General features: G+C 41.2%; 2 protein-coding genes across 4 annotated transcripts in view; both read left to right on the top strand.

Annotated features, from left to right (window-relative positions):
* The first annotated feature begins 634 nt into the window (after positions 1-634).
* Positions 635-13,863, top strand: mtf2 (metal response element binding transcription factor 2). 2 transcript variants are annotated; one of them, XM_072668828.1, is made up of 15 exons: positions 635-663; positions 2,269-2,470; positions 3,318-3,399; positions 5,799-5,891; positions 6,337-6,437; positions 7,653-7,801; positions 8,002-8,097; positions 9,044-9,112; positions 9,197-9,320; positions 10,542-10,609; positions 10,695-10,865; positions 12,149-12,251; positions 12,681-12,739; positions 12,823-12,918; positions 13,337-13,863. In XM_072668828.1, exons 4-15 carry the CDS (start codon positions 5,816-5,818, stop codon positions 13,698-13,700), a joined length of 1,476 nt encoding a protein of 491 aa, XP_072524929.1. In that variant the 5' UTR covers positions 635-663; positions 2,269-2,470; positions 3,318-3,399; positions 5,799-5,815; the 3' UTR covers positions 13,701-13,863. The 2 variants fall into 2 exon arrangements, with proteins under 2 accessions (XP_072524929.1, XP_072524928.1); XM_072668827.1 differs by lacking the exon at positions 635-663 and adding an exon at positions 859-1,095.
* A 4,503-nt stretch (positions 13,864-18,366) lies between these two features.
* Positions 18,367-21,322, top strand: part of ccdc18 (coiled-coil domain containing 18) — a 30,859-nt gene continuing 27,903 nt past the window's right edge. The window contains exons 1-3 of one of the 2 annotated variants that reach the window (XM_072669271.1): positions 18,367-18,499; positions 20,362-20,523; positions 20,702-20,900. In XM_072669271.1, coding sequence (XP_072525372.1) covers positions 20,423-20,523; positions 20,702-20,900 — 300 coding nt within the window. In that variant the 5' untranslated portion in view covers positions 18,367-18,499; positions 20,362-20,422. Of the gene's footprint in view, positions 18,500-20,302; positions 20,524-20,701; positions 20,901-21,322 lie in introns of both variants that reach the window. The other variant, XM_072669270.1, reaches the window with a different exon arrangement.

Here is a 21,322-nt window from a genome sequence, read left to right as displayed (position 1 = left end):
TATATAATAAAAATATCTATATATTTTTTTCATTAACCTATATTTACATAAGCAATAAGTACGGCTGTATGGCCACACAAAATGATGACACGTATATTAAAATAATAAAATATAGGATGTTGATCCTTATTTATTTATTTATTTTCATATAGCATGGACCAGATGTTACAGTCATTTACGGCCACACAAAATGATGACACGTATATTAAAATAATAAAATATAGGATGTTGATCCCTTTATGGCTCATTTCAGGGAAAGTGCTAATAATCCATTCATTTCTGCATAGGGAAAAGTATGGCATAACTAAAGCTATTACAAGCTGATTTTTTTTACGAAATAAGTGCAAAGTTGACACATGCACAACATCTACGCATGAAATGACCTCACAGAAAACGTCTTTCGGGCATATTCACACTCCACAATCCGCCCAATCGGTTCAACTCCTGCTGAACTACAAATCCCACGACTCGGTGCAGACGCCGCTGCTTGAGACGCATGGCAGTGACGTCGCCGCGCAACAGCTTTTGTAGTCCGTTTGAGGGAAACCATCGTAAAAACCCGTATTTCTGTCTTTTACTGTCAGATAAATGTTCGGATTGTTGATGCTGAGTCACATATTCAGGAAATTCGGGCTTAACTAGTATATCCTGCTGTGGAGAAAGGTAGTGTGCATCACCTCCCATTCATTGTTAGCCTAGCTAACGTTTTGAAAACATGCGGGCGCCTTGTTAGCGTACAATGCTCTTCTTAAGAGCGGACACGGGGGTCAGGATTAGGATAAGCAAACGTTAATGCAACGGTTTAAAAAAAAAATAGGGCGAATAAATGAATGCATGAATAAATAAATAAATAAACAAACAAAACACACCTCTTTCAAATTCAAATTTTGTGAGGGAAACTTCCCATAATGCACCCTCGGCTCAGCGGGAACCCAAAATGGCGAGAGCGGCGATGGGGGGAAAACACTCATTTGCTTTTTGTTGAAAACATAGAAACTGCAGCTTTTTCGCTAAGCTGACAGCGTTTACTTTGAAGTTGAGCTTTTTGTTTTTCTGTATATGCGGCAGTTCAACCGTGGGAGGTGGCCGAATGAGGTAAGACCGCTGATAAACAGCCTTTTCTGCTGAACAATACAACAACAATACGAGCCCAGCCGGAGCTCCTGCGAAACAGCGCACATCCGCCAGCGAGCGCAGAGCTGCCGTCTAACGCGCTCTTATAGTGGTGGAGGAACGCAGGGCTGTGCTTCAGTCCCTCTCTTTGTTTTCTACAACCTCTGATTAATAAAATGTTGGTTATTATTGCTTCAAATCCCCCTTCAGAAGCAGCGGAGTCGCTGCGGGCTGGCTCTCAGACCCCCTCACTGTTTACAGTCAGAGCAGCCGAGCGCGGTCCAGCCTGGAGGGCTCGTGAGGGGGAGATATTATAATATATATATATTTTTTATTTATTTTATTATTATTTTATATATTAAGCAGAGCTGGGCAATAGTAATCATAGTAATTTCTTCTCTTCTTCTTTTTATTATTATTATTATTATTATTATTATTTGTTTGATGGTGATACTCAACATGTGTGAGTGAGTATATTGTGCATATTGCCAGTGCCTAATAATAACTGCACATTTTAATGTATTAAAATTATTAATAGTCATTTTAATTTGTAAATAAAATACTTTTCAGTATGGCATAGGATTTTGGTATTATTATTATTATTTTATAATCAATGATTAAATATAAATAAAAATAATTAAATAATATAAAAATAATTTCTTTAGGTGCATGTATTTACGTTCAGCAAAATGTGTCCTCTGCATTGGACCCATCTGTGGTAGTGAAAACACACACCCACCCACACCCAGAGGGTGAAGGGCCTTGCTCAAGGACCCAACAGTGGCAGCTTGCCAAGCCCGGGTATCGAACCCACAACCCTGTCATCAATAGCCCGGTGGTCTAACTGCTGAGCTGCCGCTGCCTTTATTCTTAGTAATTTTGGGAATTTCTATTGGTTCCGTTGGTTCATTCATCATAAAGTTTTGACACTATGTAAAGAACCCCTGCCAGATTCACCTTCACATGTTAAAAGGTGATCATCTATCAGTCCTAGATCAGATCACGCTCTACCATTAACCGCTCCTTTTTTATTTATTAATACAGAAAAACTTTTGTTTGTAATTTGTAAACATCAGTCAGGTCTGGTGTTGTGGTGGTTGAGTAGTGTCGGTTATGCCTTCACCGAGATGTCGTTTTTCCCCTTTTTCATAACAGAGACTCAACGGTCGCAAACAGTCTGGGCTGCCATCAGAAGTCTCCTTCCCACAGTCAAGACAAGTCACCAGTGTCCCTGTCCAAACTCTCCCTCGGAGATGGGCAGAGTGACGCGGCCAGACTCGCCAGCAAGTTCGAGGAGGGGCAGGACGTTCTAGCTCGATGGTCAGATGGGCTGTTTTATCTGGCGACCATCGCGAAGGTGAGAACACACACACACACACACACACACACACACACACACACAAGCACACAACCACACATCAGTGATAGAGAGTATAGAATAGATGAGGGGGGAAATTAGCTGATCATGATTTATCTCGGACTCCAGATTTCCTCACAAAATTAATCCAGGTCTTCTTTACTTTGGATAGTAGATTTAGTTTGTTTACTAGATTTTGGAGAAGCACTGCTGTGTGGATTTGATTGCATTCAGTGACGAGAGCCTTAGTGAGGTCAGTATGTTGGATCTTCACCATCCGCCATCCCATCCTCAACTCCCCTACTCCTCCCAAAAGTACTGGATGGAGCTTCTCCATCCATCATTCCAGAGAACACAGTTCCTCCACTGCTCCACAGCTCCTCAATGCTGCTGGGGGGCTTTATACCCCTCCTCTAGCCCATGCCTGGCATTATTAGGCAGCTTGGAGCCAATAGGGTCATGATGTTGATCTGCTTCAGAGAGTCCTATTCTATTGGCAGTACTTCTTCTCTTAAGGGACTAGACAAGCTGTGTGTGTGCATTTGCACATCTGTGTCGGCAGTGGGGGCAGCTTACAACATTAGAAAGGGTGTCCACAAACATTTGGACATTTAGTGAAGCTTTTTTTTTTTTTTAAACAGGTTTTGGTTGGTTAATGTTTTGGTTAAAAACATAAGATTGGTAAACGTCCAGCACACCTGGAGGTTGAAGTCTTGGCTGATAGGGCTGATATTGGCTGATATGTTTATTTGTATTTGTTGTTAGTTATTAAGTCAAGAAAGTAGAAATGTGTGTATTATATTTATTTGTCCACGCTTTCAGGTCACCTGTGTTTTCCCTCTCACAGATAGACCAACAGAAGCATCGCTGTTTTGTGGTTTTTGAAGATCAGTCTAAATCGTGGGTTCTTTGGAAGGACATTCAAACAGGTGAGTTGTTCACCTAACAGTAGCAGACTGCACCTGTATTGCACACGTTGGACCAATAAGTCGGTTCAGAGTGACATAGAATTACATGATATTAAATCTATTTAATCATATCTCACCTAATTAACATATATTTAAGTTAAAAGGCCTGTGGCCTACATCCCTTATCACTTATGATATTTATGCAGTTATATGTATAACAAAAGTCAAACTGGGGGGCTCCGGGTGGTCCAGTGGACTAAGGGGCTGTCACTATGATCAGAGAATCGCTGGTTCAAATCCCAGTCCTGCTGCTAGCCATCGGCAGCCGAGGTCCCGTGAGAGCACAATTGGCCTTGCTCTCTTCAGGGTGGGTAGATGGCACCCCCCTTCTACCGCCCCCTCATTGTGGTGCTGGCAGGTGCACTGGAGCCGGGTATGTGACACTTCCCTCCAGGTGGTTGCCTGGCGATATTTTCCCGACGGCGTTTCAAAAAATGAGCGGCTTGACTGCGCACGGGTTAGAGGGGGTGTATGCTGGTCCACCTTCACTGGTGAGGGGGGCATTGCGTCTGATGGGGGGTGGGATTATGTACAGGTTGGGTAATTGGCATCGGATAAAATAATTTCAAGTCAAACTGACCCCTCGCTCTCTCTTATATTTATATATATTACATATTATATATATAAATAAAAACATGAATGAGAGAGAATTTATATATTAAAAGGATATATTAGAAGGATATATATATTGGGGATATATCGATTGTATATTTAAAGAGGAAATTGGATAAAATAAAAGTAAAAAAAAAAAAAAAACTGACCAGATATATAAACATCATTTTTGCGACTTATATAACATAATGAGCTCTGTTCTGATTGGCTGTTTGTTTTGTGCCTCGTTCCAAATGCAGAAACACTCCTAATATCTTATTATTTGTGGGCGGGGCTAAACTGCTGTAGGCTGAATAGACTGATCTATGTAAATGGGTTGGTTGGTGTGACATCACAACAACAGTGCATTGAAATGGCCTAGTGCAGAGGCTCCCAAGCCCAGTCCTGTGGACCCCACCCACTCCTTGCACATTTTTGTGCTTTTCCCCATATCCTAGCACTCCTGGGGTGCATCCAGAAACCCTAGAAAAGTACTGATCCCCCCCCCTCCTCTGCTCCCTGACCTGGAAATGAAGTTGTGATGCTGCCTCGCTGTCGGTCCAAAGCGGCTTACAGGGGAGCATACATGAGGTCATGCTACCCTGGAGGACTTTAAAAGATGGTGGTCATTAATTGCCCTCAAAACATCAGCAGTAAGTGTAGTCAGCTTCTACTGGTACCTGTATCTCGGCCATGAGCAGGTGTTTAAAAATTTCCAATGAACCCAGTCAAATGGATGGATTTGCCACACATGTGCTGGATCTGTGCAGCTACAGCGAATGGCTCGCGAGTATTAGGGCTGGGATGGGCCCTCCTCGTTCCTCCTGATTCCTCCACTTATTTTGAATCTGGTAGAGGAGGAGTAGGAACGAAGTCCTCCAAGTCCTTAACTTTAATTAATAAGCTCGTCACATGCCAGGTCAGGTGTGTTGGAGTCAGGAACACACAGAAATGTGCAGAGCCAGGGTTCCTTAGGCCTGACTTTGGGGGGAAATCCTGCTGTAGTAGGTAACCTGACCTGTGACTGACTGTATAGTGCACTTCAGTGGTCTCCAACTCCTGCTGGATTGGGATCCACCCCAATTCATCTCACCTGAATCAACTAATGACTTCCTTCCTGTTTGTCTTGGCTCGAAGCTGAAACCTGCAGAAGGGTTGGAGACCACTGATGCACACGGCTCCAAGCAGAACAGTTGTAATTCACATGGAGTTTTTCCACCTGTCAGTTTTCTTTGTAGAGGCCTGAAGAAGTGGACGAACATGCAGCTGGATACTTTTACTGATGGTATTGTAACACTCCAGTAGGCCGTGCACAAGCCGGCATGCACTAATCTAGTGTCTATCCCTCTAAATGCACACGGTTCCAGGTATTCCCCTTAACCCCCTGAGCACTCCACTTTGCCAAAGAGTTAATTGGGTTAGTTGGTGCACTGGGATTAGTGTTGTTGGGTCAACGGGGTCAAGTAAACATGGCTTTAAGAACTTTATTACGCAGAATTGCGTAATATTGCCAACGTCGTCAAAAGCTCTCTTTAGATTGTGTGGACCTTTTCTTTTTTTTTAAATGGGGAAATGGACCAATAGGAATCGTCCAAATGGCTTGGACAGAAGTCCTGCTACATTTAATGTGCATTTGAGATTAAGGGCACATACATGTCCCACCTTTAATCTTCACCCGCTCCTCACTAGCACTGATACCTGGCTGGGTTCGGCCTGTTGGGTGTGAACAGTCCCGGGACAGTAATTGCAATGGTGCTGCTGTTTTACAGGGGACAGTGGAGAGGAGATGCTTTGCACCATTTGCCAGAATGAAAGCTCAGAACCGCCCAACGAAATGGTCATCTGCGACAAGTGTGGACAAGGTGAGGAGATGCTAATACTGAGTCTATTTACTTATTTTATTATACCTTAACTGCTTTGTATTAAAAGAACTTTAGTGACAAAAGTATTGGGACACACCACAGGTGTATAAAATCAAGCCCCTAGCCCTGCAGTCTGCCTTTCTTCCACACATCAGTGAAAGAACGGGAGGTTCTGAAGAGCTCACTGAACTCCAGCGTGGTTCTGTATGTAATAGGAGCCAACAAGTCAGCTGGTGAAATTTCCTCCCTCCTAGATCTTCCTCCATCAGCTGTGAGTGGTGTTATTATTGAACAGTGGAAGAGTTTAGGAGGAACAGCTCACAGAGATCAGCTCAGCCACCGAGTGTCTGTCAGACCACGTAGACCAAGTTACAGAGCAGGGATGGGGGAGCTGTAGACACTACATCAAACCTCTCCTTCTGTCTGCTGTTGGGTTATGTTGCAGGATACCATCAGCTCTGCCATACTCCCATCATCGACTCGAGCGTCATTGAATCTGATGAGAAATGGCTCTGCCGGCAGTGCGTGTTCGCAACGACAACAAAGGTTTGCTGGTCTTGAATTCTTCACACGCTGTCGGTGTTAATTAAGACAAATAAAGTTAAACGAAAGATATAATGAAGTTCAGTAATGGACGTCATGGTGTTTACAGTAGAAAAGCAAGATGTCGGGTGGAGAATCTACCGTGTAGCACTGATTAGGGAATCTTTTAGTTGTTGATTTTGATGATCTCCTTTCTGGAAAGTGTTAATTGGTGTCTCGGGCCACACGGGAATATTTTGAATAATTGTTTTTTTCTTATGTAATTCTTTCATCTTAATTTGATGACAATACAGATCATTTTAGTAGTTAATTACTTTAATTGAATTATTATTCAATAGTAGTTATTGGGTCATTGAATTATCATTATGTGTGTGTGTGTGTGTGTGTATGTATGTATGTATGTATGTATATATATATATATATATATATATATATATATATATATATATACACACAGTTTATATATTTATATATTTTGAATTAGATGATTATAATTATATATTATAATTTTTAATGCATTTTTTGGCAACCTGGTGAAAAATCTTCAGTATTGTATAGTTTGTCCTCCAATTCACTCTTTACTTTCCACTTTAACTTAATATTTGGAAATATTTATTTTTACTTACTGCGTTATATATGATAATCTGTGAAATACAGCACATTACAATTGGCCTAAATAAGAGAACAACATCCTAAGAAAATAAAGTAATTCATAATTTACTTTTTGAGAAATCTTTATTTTATTTTATTTTTTTTTGGCGAATTGCATTTAAGAACAATCTTATCTTCTTAGTGTTCGGCCTATAAACTGCATTTCCAGTGAGTATGCACTAATAGGGCGGTTATGGGCCGATGCTGATGTCCAGAATGTCTCGTGGCGGTCTGCGGGTGCTGACTCCTTTATATGATGATAATATTATATTGTTTTGTGCATTTATTAAATATAGAAATATGACCTGTATTAGCACAGATCCTAAAAGAGTAAAAAAGGCAGATATTTTGGTGCAGTTTTCCAGCGTCACTGAACACATCCATTACGAAATACATCATCGCACATCAGCTTTGTATATCAGTCAGATCTAAACCGTCTGAACCAGCTAACTGTTACATAACACCACACAGCCTTGAGGGAAAGCTCAGAGCCTTTCTATATTAGTCTGTCTTCACCTTTTTACTGCTCTTTAGGTTTTAACTACGTATGCTGTGTCCTGATTTCAGAGGGGGGGTGCGCGCAAGAAGGGGCCGAACGCCAAAGCGCTGCAGGAGATGAAGCAGTCTCTGCCCTACAGCCTGAACGAGCTGGTGTGGGATCAGGGCCACAAAACTAACGCCCAGCAATGCTACTGCTACTGTGGAGGGCCTGGAGAGTGAGTGTGCACTACACACGTTCCCTATTTACTGTCCTGTTTCTTTAGAGTATCACTAGTGTGGCTCACTAATGCATATATTTTTATTAATTTTATTTTATTTTTATTAATTAAGTACTTATTCAATTAGTTAAAATGGTCATTAGTAGCCCATGCTAGATTAATTGAAGGTAATCTGTGAAATATTCATTTCTCCACAGCTGGTTTCTGAAAATGCTGCAGTGTAACAGATGCAAACAGTGGTTTCATGAGGCGTGCATCCAGTGTTTTGAGAGGCCTATGCTCAATGGAGACAGGTAAATAATGGGGCGTTGGGAAAAGACATGATAAAGCAGACAGCAGCACTGTGGAGGTCTATAAGTCCAGACTGTGTCCATCTGTTTCTCTGCAGACTCTGTGATCAGCCTCCTCCTTTCATCCTGTTTGTTCTTCAATGCTCAGGACCTCACAGTACAGACCACCACAGAGCAGACTGTAGTATTTGAGTGGTGGGTCAGTCATTCTCAGTACTGCAGTGACGCTGACTGACCTGGCGGTGGCGAGCGTGTTAGTAGTGTGTGTTGTGCTTGTGGTACGAGTGGACTGGACTGAGAATAGTCCACCAACCAGCAATATCCAGCTATCTGCATCCTGTGGTCACTGATTAAGGGCTACTAGAGGATGACCAACGCAAACTGTGCAGCAGCAGATCAGAGAGCTCCTGTCTCTGACTTTACCTTCATCTACAGGCTCGACCACCTAGGTGGGAGTGTCTAATAGTAAGTGGACAGTGAGTGGACAGACAGACACAGTGTTTAAGCACTCCAGCAGCAGCACTGCTGTGTCTGATCCACTCGTACCACCAGAGCCGCCACCTGGTCAGTCAGTCAGTCAGTCAGTGTCACTGCAGTGCTGAGAATGACTGACCCACCATCCCAATACTACAGTCTCCTCTGTGGTGGTCAGTCCTGTGGGGTCCTGAGCATTGAAGAACAAACAGGATGAAAGGAGGAGGCTGATCACAGAGTCTGCAGAGAAACAGATGGACACAGTCTGGACTTATAGACCTCCACAGTGCTGCTGTATGGTCAGTGGAGCTGATTTTACTGGACACAGTATATTGTTTCTATTTGAGATTAGGACATTTCTGCTGTTTTATCGTTAATATATGATAATCAACTGTGTTCTACTTAAAATATGGTAAGTGGTCAAGTCTGTTTATTAATTATGTTTATTATATTTAATTTGTTTTCCTGCTCGTAGGTTCTATCTGTTTATTTGTTCAGTTTGCAGTAGTGGACCGGAGTACCTCAAACGGCTGCCTCTTAGATGGTAAATTCAGTATATGATATTTTTTAATTGGATGTCATTTAAAAGCCCTTTTTAATGATCTGTGGGTTCTGCTCTCCTACACAGGGTAGATGTTGCACACCTCAGCCTCTACAACCTGAGCGTTATTCACAAAAAGAAGTACTTTGATTCGGAACTAGAGCTCATGGATTACATCAACGAGAACTGGGACGGGCTACAGCTGGGCGAGGTACCACAGTTTCCTGTTCTCAGGTTTACAATTTAGGTACCTATCTTGTTCTTACACCCAAAGGCCTTTTAGTCAGGAAGACCTACAAGTTCCCTACATCCTGTGAGACACTGTCTTGGGGGATACTTGGAATTTAGGGGCCCTATCTTACCCCCCACCAACAGTCTGTCTTCACGTCTTCCTCCTGCGTCATTTAAACAGCAGCGCTGCTTGTGAATATATTTACGCTGATGGGTGCGGTGGTCTCGAAATGAGGCGTGTTGAGGTCAATTTCTGGAGTGTTACTGTGTATCTTGGCAGTGGAAAAACACAGCAGGAGCTCCACTGACTGACTGACGTTCGTTGCTATCTTGGCAGTGAATTGTCAACACAGGCACGTGCAGCCCGACGCTTGTACACCCCCCACGCTTTACACCACTGAAATAGCAACCCGCCAAGGTCAGTCTGACCGCACCTGGCTCTTAAAGGGATAGCGAGCGACACTGATTGTTTTGAACATAACGTGCAGTAATAAACCAAACACACCCATGATTCATTAGGAGACTCAGTACATGACTTTTGAGCATTTCAACCGAGCAAGGCGAACTTTTCCCGTCGTTACCATAGAAAAGACACAACGACACGCCCCCTAAATCAAGCTGCATGGTTGACGGCTTGTTTAAAGGTCGCTAAAATAGGGCCCTAGGAGTATTAATGAAAGGCTAGCAAAGCTCTTCACTCTCTTTGCTCCCTGGGCGCTGGGGTTGGCAGCCCACCGCTCTGGGGTGTGTGCGCTCACTGCCGCTAGTTCACTAGTGTGTGTTCACTACCACAGATGGGTCAAATGCGGAGGACACATTTCACTGAACATAGTATAGTGACATATGTGCACCTTTTACCATTTATAATTATACTATTAGTTTATTATTATTTATAATTATTATTATTTTATTATTTAATGTTTTTGAGAATCTACCACTACTGATGCAGTGTGTCAGAACATCGCAGTAAATATTGTGTGTCCTGAAGATGTCTTTACGCACCAGGATATTTTTTTTTTTTTTATCTCCCACTCCTACTGTATGGCAGGCGTTTCTGATAAAATGACCGGTCATTGTGGGTAGAAGGTGTGTGTGTGTGTGTGTGTGTGTGTGTGTGTGTGTGTGTGGAAGGAACTAACACTGTGCACGTCAGCTGAAATGCATCACCACCTTCTCCTTTTGTCTGTTGTTGTATGTGCAGCTTGCAGACACCCCTAAATCGGAGCGATACGACCGAATTCTGGAAGCACTTAATAACAACCCTGCCATGTAAGTCCCGCCTCCTCCACACCAAACCCCCCAGAGCTTCAGCTGGAGCAGCAGATCAGCTTAGACTCCTCCTTCTCTTCTCCAGGTTCATTTCAGGGAAGGAGATAAAGAAGAAGAAACACCTGTTCGGATTACGGATCCGCTTCCCACCATCCCCCCACAGCTCCGAGACCCCCTCGTACAGGGAGCAGGAAAAAGCTTCTCAGGAGATTAAGATCAAAGGCAGGAAGTCCAGCAAGCCCCCCCATTCGTCCAGGTGAGGGTCATGATTGATTCTTTTTCTCTCTTTCTGTCTCTCTCTCTCTCTCTCTCTCTCCGTCCGTCTCTCTCTCTCTCTGTGTCTGTGTGTGTCTCTCTCTCTCTGTGTCTCTCTCTCTCTGTGTCTGTCGGTCTGTCTCTCTCTGTGTGTCTCTCTGTCGGTCTGTCTCTCTCTGTGTGTCTCTCTGTCGGTCTCTCTCTCTCTCTCTCTCTCTCTCTCTCTCTCTCTCTCTCTCTGTGTGTCTCTCTCTCTCTGTGTGTCTGTCGGTCTCTCTCTTTGTGTGTCTCTCTGTCGGTCTGTCTCTCTCTCTCTCTGTGTCTCTCTGTCGGTCTCTCTCTCTCTCTTTGTGTGTCTCTCTGTCGGTCTGTCTCTCTCTCTGTGTGTGTCTCTCTCTCTCTCTCTCTCTCTCTCTGTGTGTCTCTCAGTCGGTCTGTCTCTCTCTGTGTCTCTCTCTCTCTCTCTCTCTCTCTCTCTCTCTCTGTCAGTCTCTCTCTGTTGGCCTCTCACTCCTGCAGTTGCTCTCTCCTTCTCACTGTTTTCTTCCCCACTTTCTCTTTTGGCACACTCTCGCGCTCTCTTGCAGTCAGTCTCGTTTGTGTCTCGCTCTCTCTCTCTCTCTCTCTCTCGTTTCACCCTTTTCTCTGTATGTTTCTCTCTTACTTTGTCTTCTTTCTGACTTTTTCTTACCTATGCTTTCTCTCTTTTTGCTCTCGCATGCACTCTCATTCTCGTTGCCCTTGTATATTTCTTGTCTCTTGTCTTCACTGTTCACTTTTTTTAGTTTTTGTACTTGCTCTCGCGTTCTTTCACTTATTTCTCCCTTTTTTTTCTTTCCTACACTTTCTCAACTCCTCCCTCCCCTTCCTCCTCTCGCGCACACACTCTTACCTTCTTCTGCTGTGTTTGTATTTTCTCTCACTCTGTCTATTTTTCTCTCATACTCTTGCTTTCTTTCTTTCACTCACTCCTACATTTGTCTGTCTTTTTAACCCTTTCTCTATTCTCCCTTCACTCTTTCTCTTTCTCTGTTACTCCTGCATTCTTTCTCACATCTTTCTCGTGCTCTCTCGCGCTCACCTCACACACATTCTCTTTTTCTTTTCTTGTTCTTGTATTTTCCTCTTTCCTCTTACTTTCTCTGTTCGTCTTTATCCCGTCTCTTCTTTCTGTTTCAGCTCTCTCTACCTTAGTATTCTTACTCTCGCCTTCTTTCTCTCGCTCCTCTCTCGCTCACTTGTTTGTTTTGTAACCGCTGCAGTAAAGCACCTTCTCTTCTTCAGCATGGTCACCAATGGACTCGTGAAGAAAGGAAAGAGGAAGCACAATTCCCACTCTCTAGAAACACTGGCCAAGCTAAGACGATCTGAAGGACTTTTGGCACAGGTGGGGGTTTAAGACCTAGCTAGTAGTTGTAGAACTGTGTGTGAGAGAGGTTTCACAGATCGGTTTTATTGCTGCATCAGTTAAACTTAGTTTCTCAGGGAGTTTAAATACATCCAGTGCATGTTCCCAGTGAACTGGCCATGGTTAGGTACAGCCCGACACATGCATTTGTTCCCAAATAATGATTTTCTGTAGCGTTCTAAAATCTTTAAGATGCTCAGGATGGCTTGTTTTATTTATTGTTTATAAATATATTGTTTATTTATATTTTAGTTTTTGTTTATTTTATAAATCTGATTATTCAAATAATTGTTGAAATAATCGATTAATTAAATTACTGATATAAGCCGTAGCAACAGCCCTGACACTTAACTACAGCCTGTAGGGAAATGACATTTCTGCTGTTCCCTTTTTCCCCCTCAAATGTAGCATGATGTGAAGTTCCCAGCTCTAGACAGCAACTCCCTGGATGCGATGACCTCTAAAAGGTAGGAGGAGAGTACTAATCTCTTCTGGAAATATTTGGAGTTGGTTGAATTCTGCTGTAATTTCTCTTTGTTCTGTTTTCCAGCATCAAAAGTGAAAAGTCTGTGCCATCATCAAGTACCTCGGACGTCGAATCCGTTGGTGCCACAATGAGTGAAACTACCTCAACTAGTATATCCAGGTACTGTCCACTTTTAATAGGCCGCAGGTACATTTCACCTGGTGATTAAAGCCAGCTCACGCCAAAGTGAAAAGCAGTTAGGTTCTGGTATCAGTTCATTAATTAACCTTTGCATCAACTGCATCTTTAGAAGAACTAACCAGTGCATTTGTGCAGCAAATTTGAAAGCAAAATTCCAGAGCAGTGGTTTAGTGGTTATTACTGGTTGTTGGTGCTGGATTATTAATCACAGGCTTGTGGGTTTGATATCCTGGTCCTCTAACCCTTAACCCTCTCTGCCACTCCAGGGGACAGGGGTTGTGGGTTCGATCCTCCAAACGTGTGTGTGTGTGTGTGTGTGTGTGTGTGTGTGTGTGTGTGTGTGTGGTTATTAATAATAAGCAATGTTTTAATAATAAACTTCTGCATATTCCTCCAGCCTGAGCAGCCCCAGCAAGATTTACTCGGACCGCCTCTGGCCCGTCACTCAGCCTCCAGTGAAGAGGCGCCGCGGCCGGCCTCGGAGAGCACTTCAACCCCCGAACCCTGAAATACCCCCTCGCCCTGAGCCAGTCAGCCCCAGCGTCCCGGAGCCCACCCTCCCCCGGCTCCACCCCACAGACTTTCTGCAGAGCCTGGACCCCAACGCCCAGCTCAGCCACCTCAAGAGCTCGATCAGCAGCTACTTCGGCGCCGCCGGCCGCATGGCCTGCGGTGAAAAGTACAGAGTCCTGGCCCGCAGAGTGACCGAAGATGGTAAAGTGCAGTATCTGGTGGAGTGGGAGGGGGTCACCGCCTCATGAGCTCACGAGTCTGTGGTCCGAAATCAGTTCCCCAAACAGTGCGGGTCGGCTCTAGCGCCGTCCCATTTGGGTTCAGACTTTCAGTATGCTACTAGTACTGAGGTAAGAGCAGCTTGGGTTTGTGGAATGTAAGGAGGTGGTCACTGGGGAGTGAGCTGAGTGGCTGCAGGACCACAGAACGGAGAGAGAGGGCGGGATGGGGGGGATGGGGGGGGGGTTGAGATTGGACTATAGTACACGCCTCTGTGCCATTACATAAGGACTGCCTTGTAGATTGTAGATGTCAAGGGGGCTACATATCAGAAGTGGGTTCATACACAGAGTAACTGGAAACCGCTGGACATTCAGGTTAGAAGCATAAGCAGTCGACCCATCGCTCATATGCTCCGCCCACAGACGTGCTCTTCTGTAGCTGCTAGATTGAACGAGCTGTGCCAAGGTTTTTGGGAAGCTGGTGGTCTTCGATTTTGAGGTTTCAGTTTTAGTAAGCTACTCCACCGAACTGGACTGTGGTGTTGGAGATGGTCAAAGCTCAGCAGGCTGGAAGCCGCGATGAATTTGCCACTGTTTAGCTCAGTATTTTCAGACAGTCCACTAAATATCTGCATAATTAAACAGCGCAGAGGTAAACAAAGTGGGAAGTTCTAGAGAAACACAGCAGTGGTGAAAGGACTCAGACATTTGAATGGAGTCTAATGCCTCTAAATAAAAGAAATTTCCCTCCAAAATCCCAAACATTTATAAGAACTCCCCACAAATCTGTCCTGAAGCATCACACACACACACTGCTCGAGTACAATAGCCTACTTTTAGATGCTCCCCATAGTGAAGATGCTCTTACTCAAGATTTCAACTTCTCAATCTGACAAATATGGCCAAAAAAGTGGTTTTATACCCCTCTATGATCGTTCTGAGAAGGTTTTGGCCCAAAACCTGTATGTGTAAATCCGTGCCTGGCGGAGGGGTACGTGCAGGATGCTGCGAGGCAAACGCATTCGTTCAGGTTTGCCACTGTTTCACAATCAATTGCCATCCATTTATGAAACTCAGAAGACGAGTGCAGCTCCGCTGGTGGGTTTGGATAGTATGTTAAGTTAAGGGTATAGTTGTTATGGTGTTGCCATGGTGACCGACGTCCAGTTCAGTTCACCGCCACAACCACCGCAGTCTAGAAATCAACCACCTCACTCTGAAGGACTGTCCCCTTTTTAAGGATACGAGTTGTTTTGCGTGCAGCTCGTCCAGTTTTGTGACTGTCATTATGTAGGAGCGCGTTTGTGGGCGGAGCTTGGATGGGACAAATCATCCAAATTACTAATAACGTCCTAGCTTTGTACTTCTGATGTGCAGTTTCCCCCAACGAGGTCATAAATCAATGCTGTATGCTGCTGCAGACTAAGGTTTATTCTTTTCTTTACTTTCTTTACTTTACTACTTTTATTTTCCTGTCCGGCTGCGGAAGCCTAGGAGAGAACAACTGTTCAACAGGGCACTTTTTTTTTTCTTTTTTTTCTTTTTAATACCTTTTTTAATTTCATTCACAATTGATTGCGCACAAGTCCATCCTGTCAGTCCAGTATTGTTGCAAAATTCAAGCCGGACTTTCTCCAGAGAAATTCTCCAATAATGAAGCTAAATATACGTATTAGTTTCCCTTAAGCTATTGTGTCAAAAGATTTAAGCATTAATTTCTGTATTAAAGTGAATGTTACTGGGGGGGTTTATGAATAACTGGGCAAGATTAGATGTAGTTTATATAAAAAAAAAAACCTAATAATAATAATCAGCGATGAACAGAATCAACAGGATTTCTGTTATTTCAAGTGTTTAAAAAAAAAAAAAAGTACTTCTGCCAGTTAAAAGTTAAAACTGAGCTCTATAACCTTAGATCAAGGTCCCCTCGTGTTGCGTATGGAGTCCTTATGTTTATATTTAGTTGTGATTTCTTCTTATTTAATCTTTTCTATCATTTAACCTACACAGGAACCCTCCAAGCTGAGAACGTTGTGTGTAGAACCTTGTTTCTCTAATTGCTGAACATCTTTAATTTTGTTCCAGTAAAATATGCACACTATTGACATTTAGAAGCTCAAGGATCTTCATTTTTGTTTGTTGTTTTTTAGGGGGGGGGGGGTTGTTTCTTTTCGCTCTTAGCTTTGTGTCCTAGTTTTCATCCTATGCAACTCAATACTCAACAGATCTGCGTTGGTTTGGATTTTTTTTTTTTTCTGCAAATTCACACGTTCATCTGCTTCAGGAAATAATACAACAGCAATATGTTTGTTACGACCGACTCAGGCTTTTTAACAAAAAACAACAAAAAAAATCTCGGTGCTATTTATTGCTTGGGGAAACATTTTACGCTAACGAGACTTTCGCGAAACTCGTCCCCCAGGATGCTTTCTGTGTGCTTTTATGGAGGAGAGCGGTCAGTCGCACTGTTGGCAGTGTGTCTCGATTTTGACTCAATACCTTAATACTGACTTTTTCCAATTTAATTCTGAATTATTTTCTCAAGATAAAAAAAGTATTAAATCTTTCTAAATACTGGCTTACTTTCCTAAAATTGAGACGTACTATATCAAAATAATGACTTTTTTTTATTCAGACTTGCCATCTCAAAATATTGACATTTTCTTAAATTTCAGATGTAATATTTCAAAATACTGACTTATTTTCCCCAGAGTTTGACTTGATGTCCCAAAATACTGACCTATATTCCTGAAATTCAGTTTTACTGTCTCAAAATACTGACTCGTTCTCTTAAATCTCAGAATACTCAATTATCATCTTAAACTTCCAACTTGGTATCTAATAATACAGACCTACGGTGTTAAAAGTGGTTTATTACATTTCAAGCAAGTAATTCAGTAAAATGTTACTTTGAGAAGTAAATATTGAGGAAATTTGTCATTACTGTGAGATATGAAGTCATATTTCCTAAATATTAAGTCTTATTTCACACCAGTTCAAGGGTTTAGAAGATGTTGCTGCAAGATAAAGAGGGGAACCAGGCTGTTTTTTTGTTCTACCTGGCCGGAGTGGACTTTTCTACCCTTCGCTGTAAGAGCGGGTGAGAATCTGAGGTTAAAAAGTCTAGATTTGACGTCTCCTGCTAGTATTTTCGTAAGATTTTGTAAAGGTGTTTTTTTAGAGACTCTGGTCTGAAGTCCTCGGCCGTTTGGTTTTGGTAGAAAGGCTCTGCGCTGCATGTTGATGTTCTCTAACCACTCGCAGCTGTGAGCACTGACTGTAGGGCAGGTTCTGGACTTCAACAGCGATACCTCTTTTTGTTTTGATCTCTGGTGTAATAAGTGGTGTGTGTGTGTTTGGGTGTGTGCGCTTGCGTGCGCGTGTGTGTGTGTGTGTGTGTGTGTGTGTGTGTATGAGAGAGAACCGTTCCTCAGTTGGTATTCAAGTTCTAGATCCAAACAGCTTTCTTTTGTTTTCTACTGGCTTCGAGCAGGCTTTATAGCCAAAGAATAAATCCATCAAATCAGCCTTTGTTGTGCCTGTGTGAGTTTCTGTCTGTGTGATGATCAGAGGTGTGGGGGGGGGGGGGGGGGGGGTGTAAAAGCTCATTTATCCACTTCCTCCAATTTGCTCTTTGGACTGCGGTGGTCAGTACCTTCCAAAAGCGCTCCAAAGAAGGACGACTGGCCCTGGGGACACGGACAGGGTCATGGATGGCCAGGGCTCATCGGTGAGGTCCACGGCTTACGCTCTGATCTCCTCCTTGATTCAGCTTCACCTCCGACTCTCCACTGTTCTGGCTGGGTTTGTTCGGCTGTGTCCCAAACTGCACGCCTCACAGTCAAGGCCCTAATTTGCCCACTATTTTTTGTGGGAGTCAGAAAAATACCACTTACTTTTTTATTTATTTATTTTTTTTTAAACTACTAATTCCTTTCTTTTTTCTTCTTTCAAATCACTTGTGTAATTATTCAAAATATTACTTTTAAATTACTTTTTTTTTTTTTTATATATAGTATACTTTAGGCCTAAATGCTTCACATCTGTCTGAAAGAAGTGTCTGAACTATTGTATTGAGATATTTGTGATCTGATATTTTAACACTTAAAAGTTTTTTTTTTTTATTATTATTTTATTTTATTTATTTTTTAATGGAAGCGCTTTACTTTTGAAATGGGCTCTACAAGATACATGATACCAAGACTGATACTATTGAAAAGATTCTTGTTTTTTTGCTTTTTGGGTTTTTTTTTGTTTTTTTTTAAAGGGGGTTGGAAATTGGGTGTTCTCTGTAATTTCTGCAGTGTATCTTAGTAAATGGGCATTAAAATATAGATATTTAATAACTTTAAATAAAATAAATGATATTAAGTAATATAGTATAAAAATAAATCTATAAAAATGCAAACACTATCATGAGGGGTGGTTTTATTTATGTATAATTATTTACTATAATTTCTTTTTTATTTTTCAGCCTTTCTCGGTTTTCATTTCAGGACTTTTATGCTTACCGTGTCGCGCCAGCGTTCGCGCCTCACCACGAACCAATCGCGGTTCTCTATTGCTGTGATTGACGGCTGTTCGCAGCTTGGTGGTTGGTTAATCGTTATGTCCCGCCTTTTTCGCTCTCGGCCTGTCAGCCAATCAGTGGCCGCTAGCGGTCCGGTAGCGCTGTGTTTGTGTTTCGGCTGCGGGAGCTGAAGCGGCTGAAGCGGCTGCGGGAGCTGAAGCGGCTGAAGCGGGTTTATCTGTTGAAGGGAGCTGGTTTTTAGGTCATGGCTGTTCGGGTGATCGTGTTAACGTGCAGAGGAATCTGTCTCTGGCAGGTGAGAAGAGTATCAGAGCAGTAGGATGTGGAGGAAGTGGCTGAATGTAGCGGTTGGTTGAGCTAAGCTAAGCTAGTGGCTAACAGCCTGTTGATCGGAGGCGCGCGGTGGGAGGTAGAGGAGCTCGTGCTGTTTATTTCACTTCGGTTTTATTGCATTTCTGACTGATTTTAGGTCATAATTTCACTTCTGCTCAGCAATTACATTAGTGAGGACAATAATCTACATGACTGTTCATTTTTAAGCTCTAGAGAATTGTTAAAGTTGATGCACTGTCCTGGTTTAAAGCCCCTCTGCTGTGACTGCTCCTGGGCTGCAGCTCATATTTCACATTATAGAGCTTTAACATTTAATTTTACTAAAATAAAATACCTAAAAGTACTTTATTAGGTAATATTAGTAGTGCTGGGATTGTTTAACAGTTAGTATAATTACTTCTGCAGTGTATTTCTTTATGTACACGTGTATGTGTGTATATATAGATAGATAGCTATATTTTTGTATTATTATTATTATTATTAATCCTAATCTTATACTTTTCACACTGTTGCTTAATATATTATTGAAACAGTTAATCAACATTTTTTTTACATTTATATATATTTTTGCACATTTTATTGAGTGTCTAAGTGTAAATATAATATATAAAATATTTTTCAATTATTATATGTATATAATATATATATATATTTTTTTTTGCATTGCATGAACAGTGTTAGCATTTTTATTTTGGAAGATAAATAATAATTATTCTGATTATTGTTGTTATTATTGTAATTTTCAAACCAAAAATATATTTATTGCACACATTTGTTTTATTGTAAAATAAAACAATAATAATAATAAAAATATTGTCAAGCAGTTTAAACTCGTTGTCAAGATCTGCATTTCACATTATAGAACTTTTAGAACATTTTATTTTACTCAAAGATATAAGTATTTATTAGGTAATATCAGTAGTACTAGGATTGTTTAGCAGTTAGTATATCTAGTTCTGTAGGGTATTTTGGTTTTTATATATGTGTGTGTGTATGTGTATATATATATATATATATATATATATATATATATATATATATATATATACACATATATATATATATATATATATATATATATATATATATATATATATGTGTATATATATATATGTGTGTGTGTGTGTGAGATTATAGAAACAGTTAATCAACAATGTTCGTTAATTATATATTGTATTTTTTACATGTATATATATTTTACACATTTTATTCACTATCTTAAAAAGTAAATATGCATATAAAATATTTCTAAATTATATGTATATAGTATGTTTTAATTATTTTTTTGCATGAACAATGTTCTAGCATTTTTATTTTTGAAGATAAATAATAATAATTATTTTTCTCATTATTATTATTATTATTATTATTGTAATTTTCAGACCAAATATATATTTATTGCACGCTTTTGTTTTATTATAATAATGATAATTAATGTAAATCAGTTTAAACTCATTGTTAAGATCTACATTTCACGTTTTAAAGCTTTTAACTTTAACTTTTATCTTGGTCAGAAATTGTGTAAAAAGAGATTAACTCTGTTTTTTATGTCAGTAGCTCCTAATTATTTATTATTTATAATTTACTCTTGCACACTGTTCTGTACATGCACAGTACTACTGTTTTTGCACTGTCTGTTACTGCACAATACTGCTGTTTTGCACCTGTTATATTTATGCATTTTCACAATGCTGCTGTTTGCACTTCTGGTAGATGCTAGCTGCATGAATATGAGGGACTGGAATTGTAATATTTATCGTTGCAGTGGTGAAGCAGATCTTCAGGAATCATCCTGTGATGATAAATTGCGTTGATGTCATGCAGGCTTGTGAGCTCGTGTGAGCTGGTTTCATCTCCTGCCTCCCTCCAGTTATGAGAGACACCAATGTTTAACCCGGACAGAGGCGTAGTTGAAGATGTGGTCTTTCTGAGAAATCAGCTGCGGTTAACAGAAAGAAATCTGCAAGCTCTGGGAGAGCAGTTAAGGTAAGGCATGGGTGCACCTGCCATACATCATACATGAAGATCAGGAGACAGACAGTAAAATACAAGAACATGTGGGATATTGGGTCGGCCTGTGGGTCGGCCTGAGGGTCGGCCTGAGGGTCGGCCTGTGGGTCAGCCTGTGGGCCAGTGCAGTGATTTCTGACCGTTCTTTTGGCAGCCAGTCCGAGCATGACAGCATTGCTGAACACAAAGCTGAGAGCGAATCGTACGACCTTCCAGAACATCTCACCTTAGAGGATCTGCAGAGGTCCAGTGCTGGGAAGCCACCGCCCTGTCCGAGCAGCGTGGAGAAAGGCAACTCTCAGAAGACATCAGAGTGGAGGACATGTCCGAGAGCGCACAGCTGTGACTGCAGAGTGAGTTTTATCAGAAATCTTCACCAAAACACCTTCAGCTTCAACTCTGACCTCAATTTTAATAAAATTAAAGAATTAATAATCATGAAATCTCACATTTCACCAGGATTAGATTCAGTATTGTTAAGTGATAACTAATATCTCTAGTACTAGGATTGTCTTACAGTTGGTATTACTAGTACTGCACATTATTATTATTATTATTATTATTTTTGTATTATTACTACTGCTATTACTCCTAATTTTATCCTGTTATACTATTTACACAGTTACATTAACACGGTGAACCAAATATGTTTTTCTTACTTTACTATTTAATTATAATAATTATATATTTTAATTTATTCATTACTTTTAACAATACAGGCTATAATATATATTTATTGCACAATTTATTTATTTATTTATTTATTGTTATGTAA

The sequence above is a fragment of the Salminus brasiliensis genome, chromosome 23 (genome assembly GCF_030463535.1).
Source record: "Salminus brasiliensis chromosome 23, fSalBra1.hap2, whole genome shotgun sequence".
NCBI lineage: Eukaryota > Metazoa > Chordata > Actinopteri > Characiformes > Bryconidae > Salminus > Salminus brasiliensis.
This window is presented reverse-complemented; position numbering and strand designations above follow the sequence as displayed.

Coding starts and splice junctions, on each gene's coding strand:
- mtf2 (XM_072668827.1), top strand. Junction 9,321..10,541: donor ACGGGCTACAGCTGGGCGAG/GTACCACAGTTT, acceptor TTGTATGTGCAG/CTTGCAGACACCCCTAAATC. Junction 12,740..12,822: donor GATGCGATGACCTCTAAAAG/GTAGGAGGAGAG, acceptor TCTGTTTTCCAG/CATCAAAAGTGAAAAGTCTG.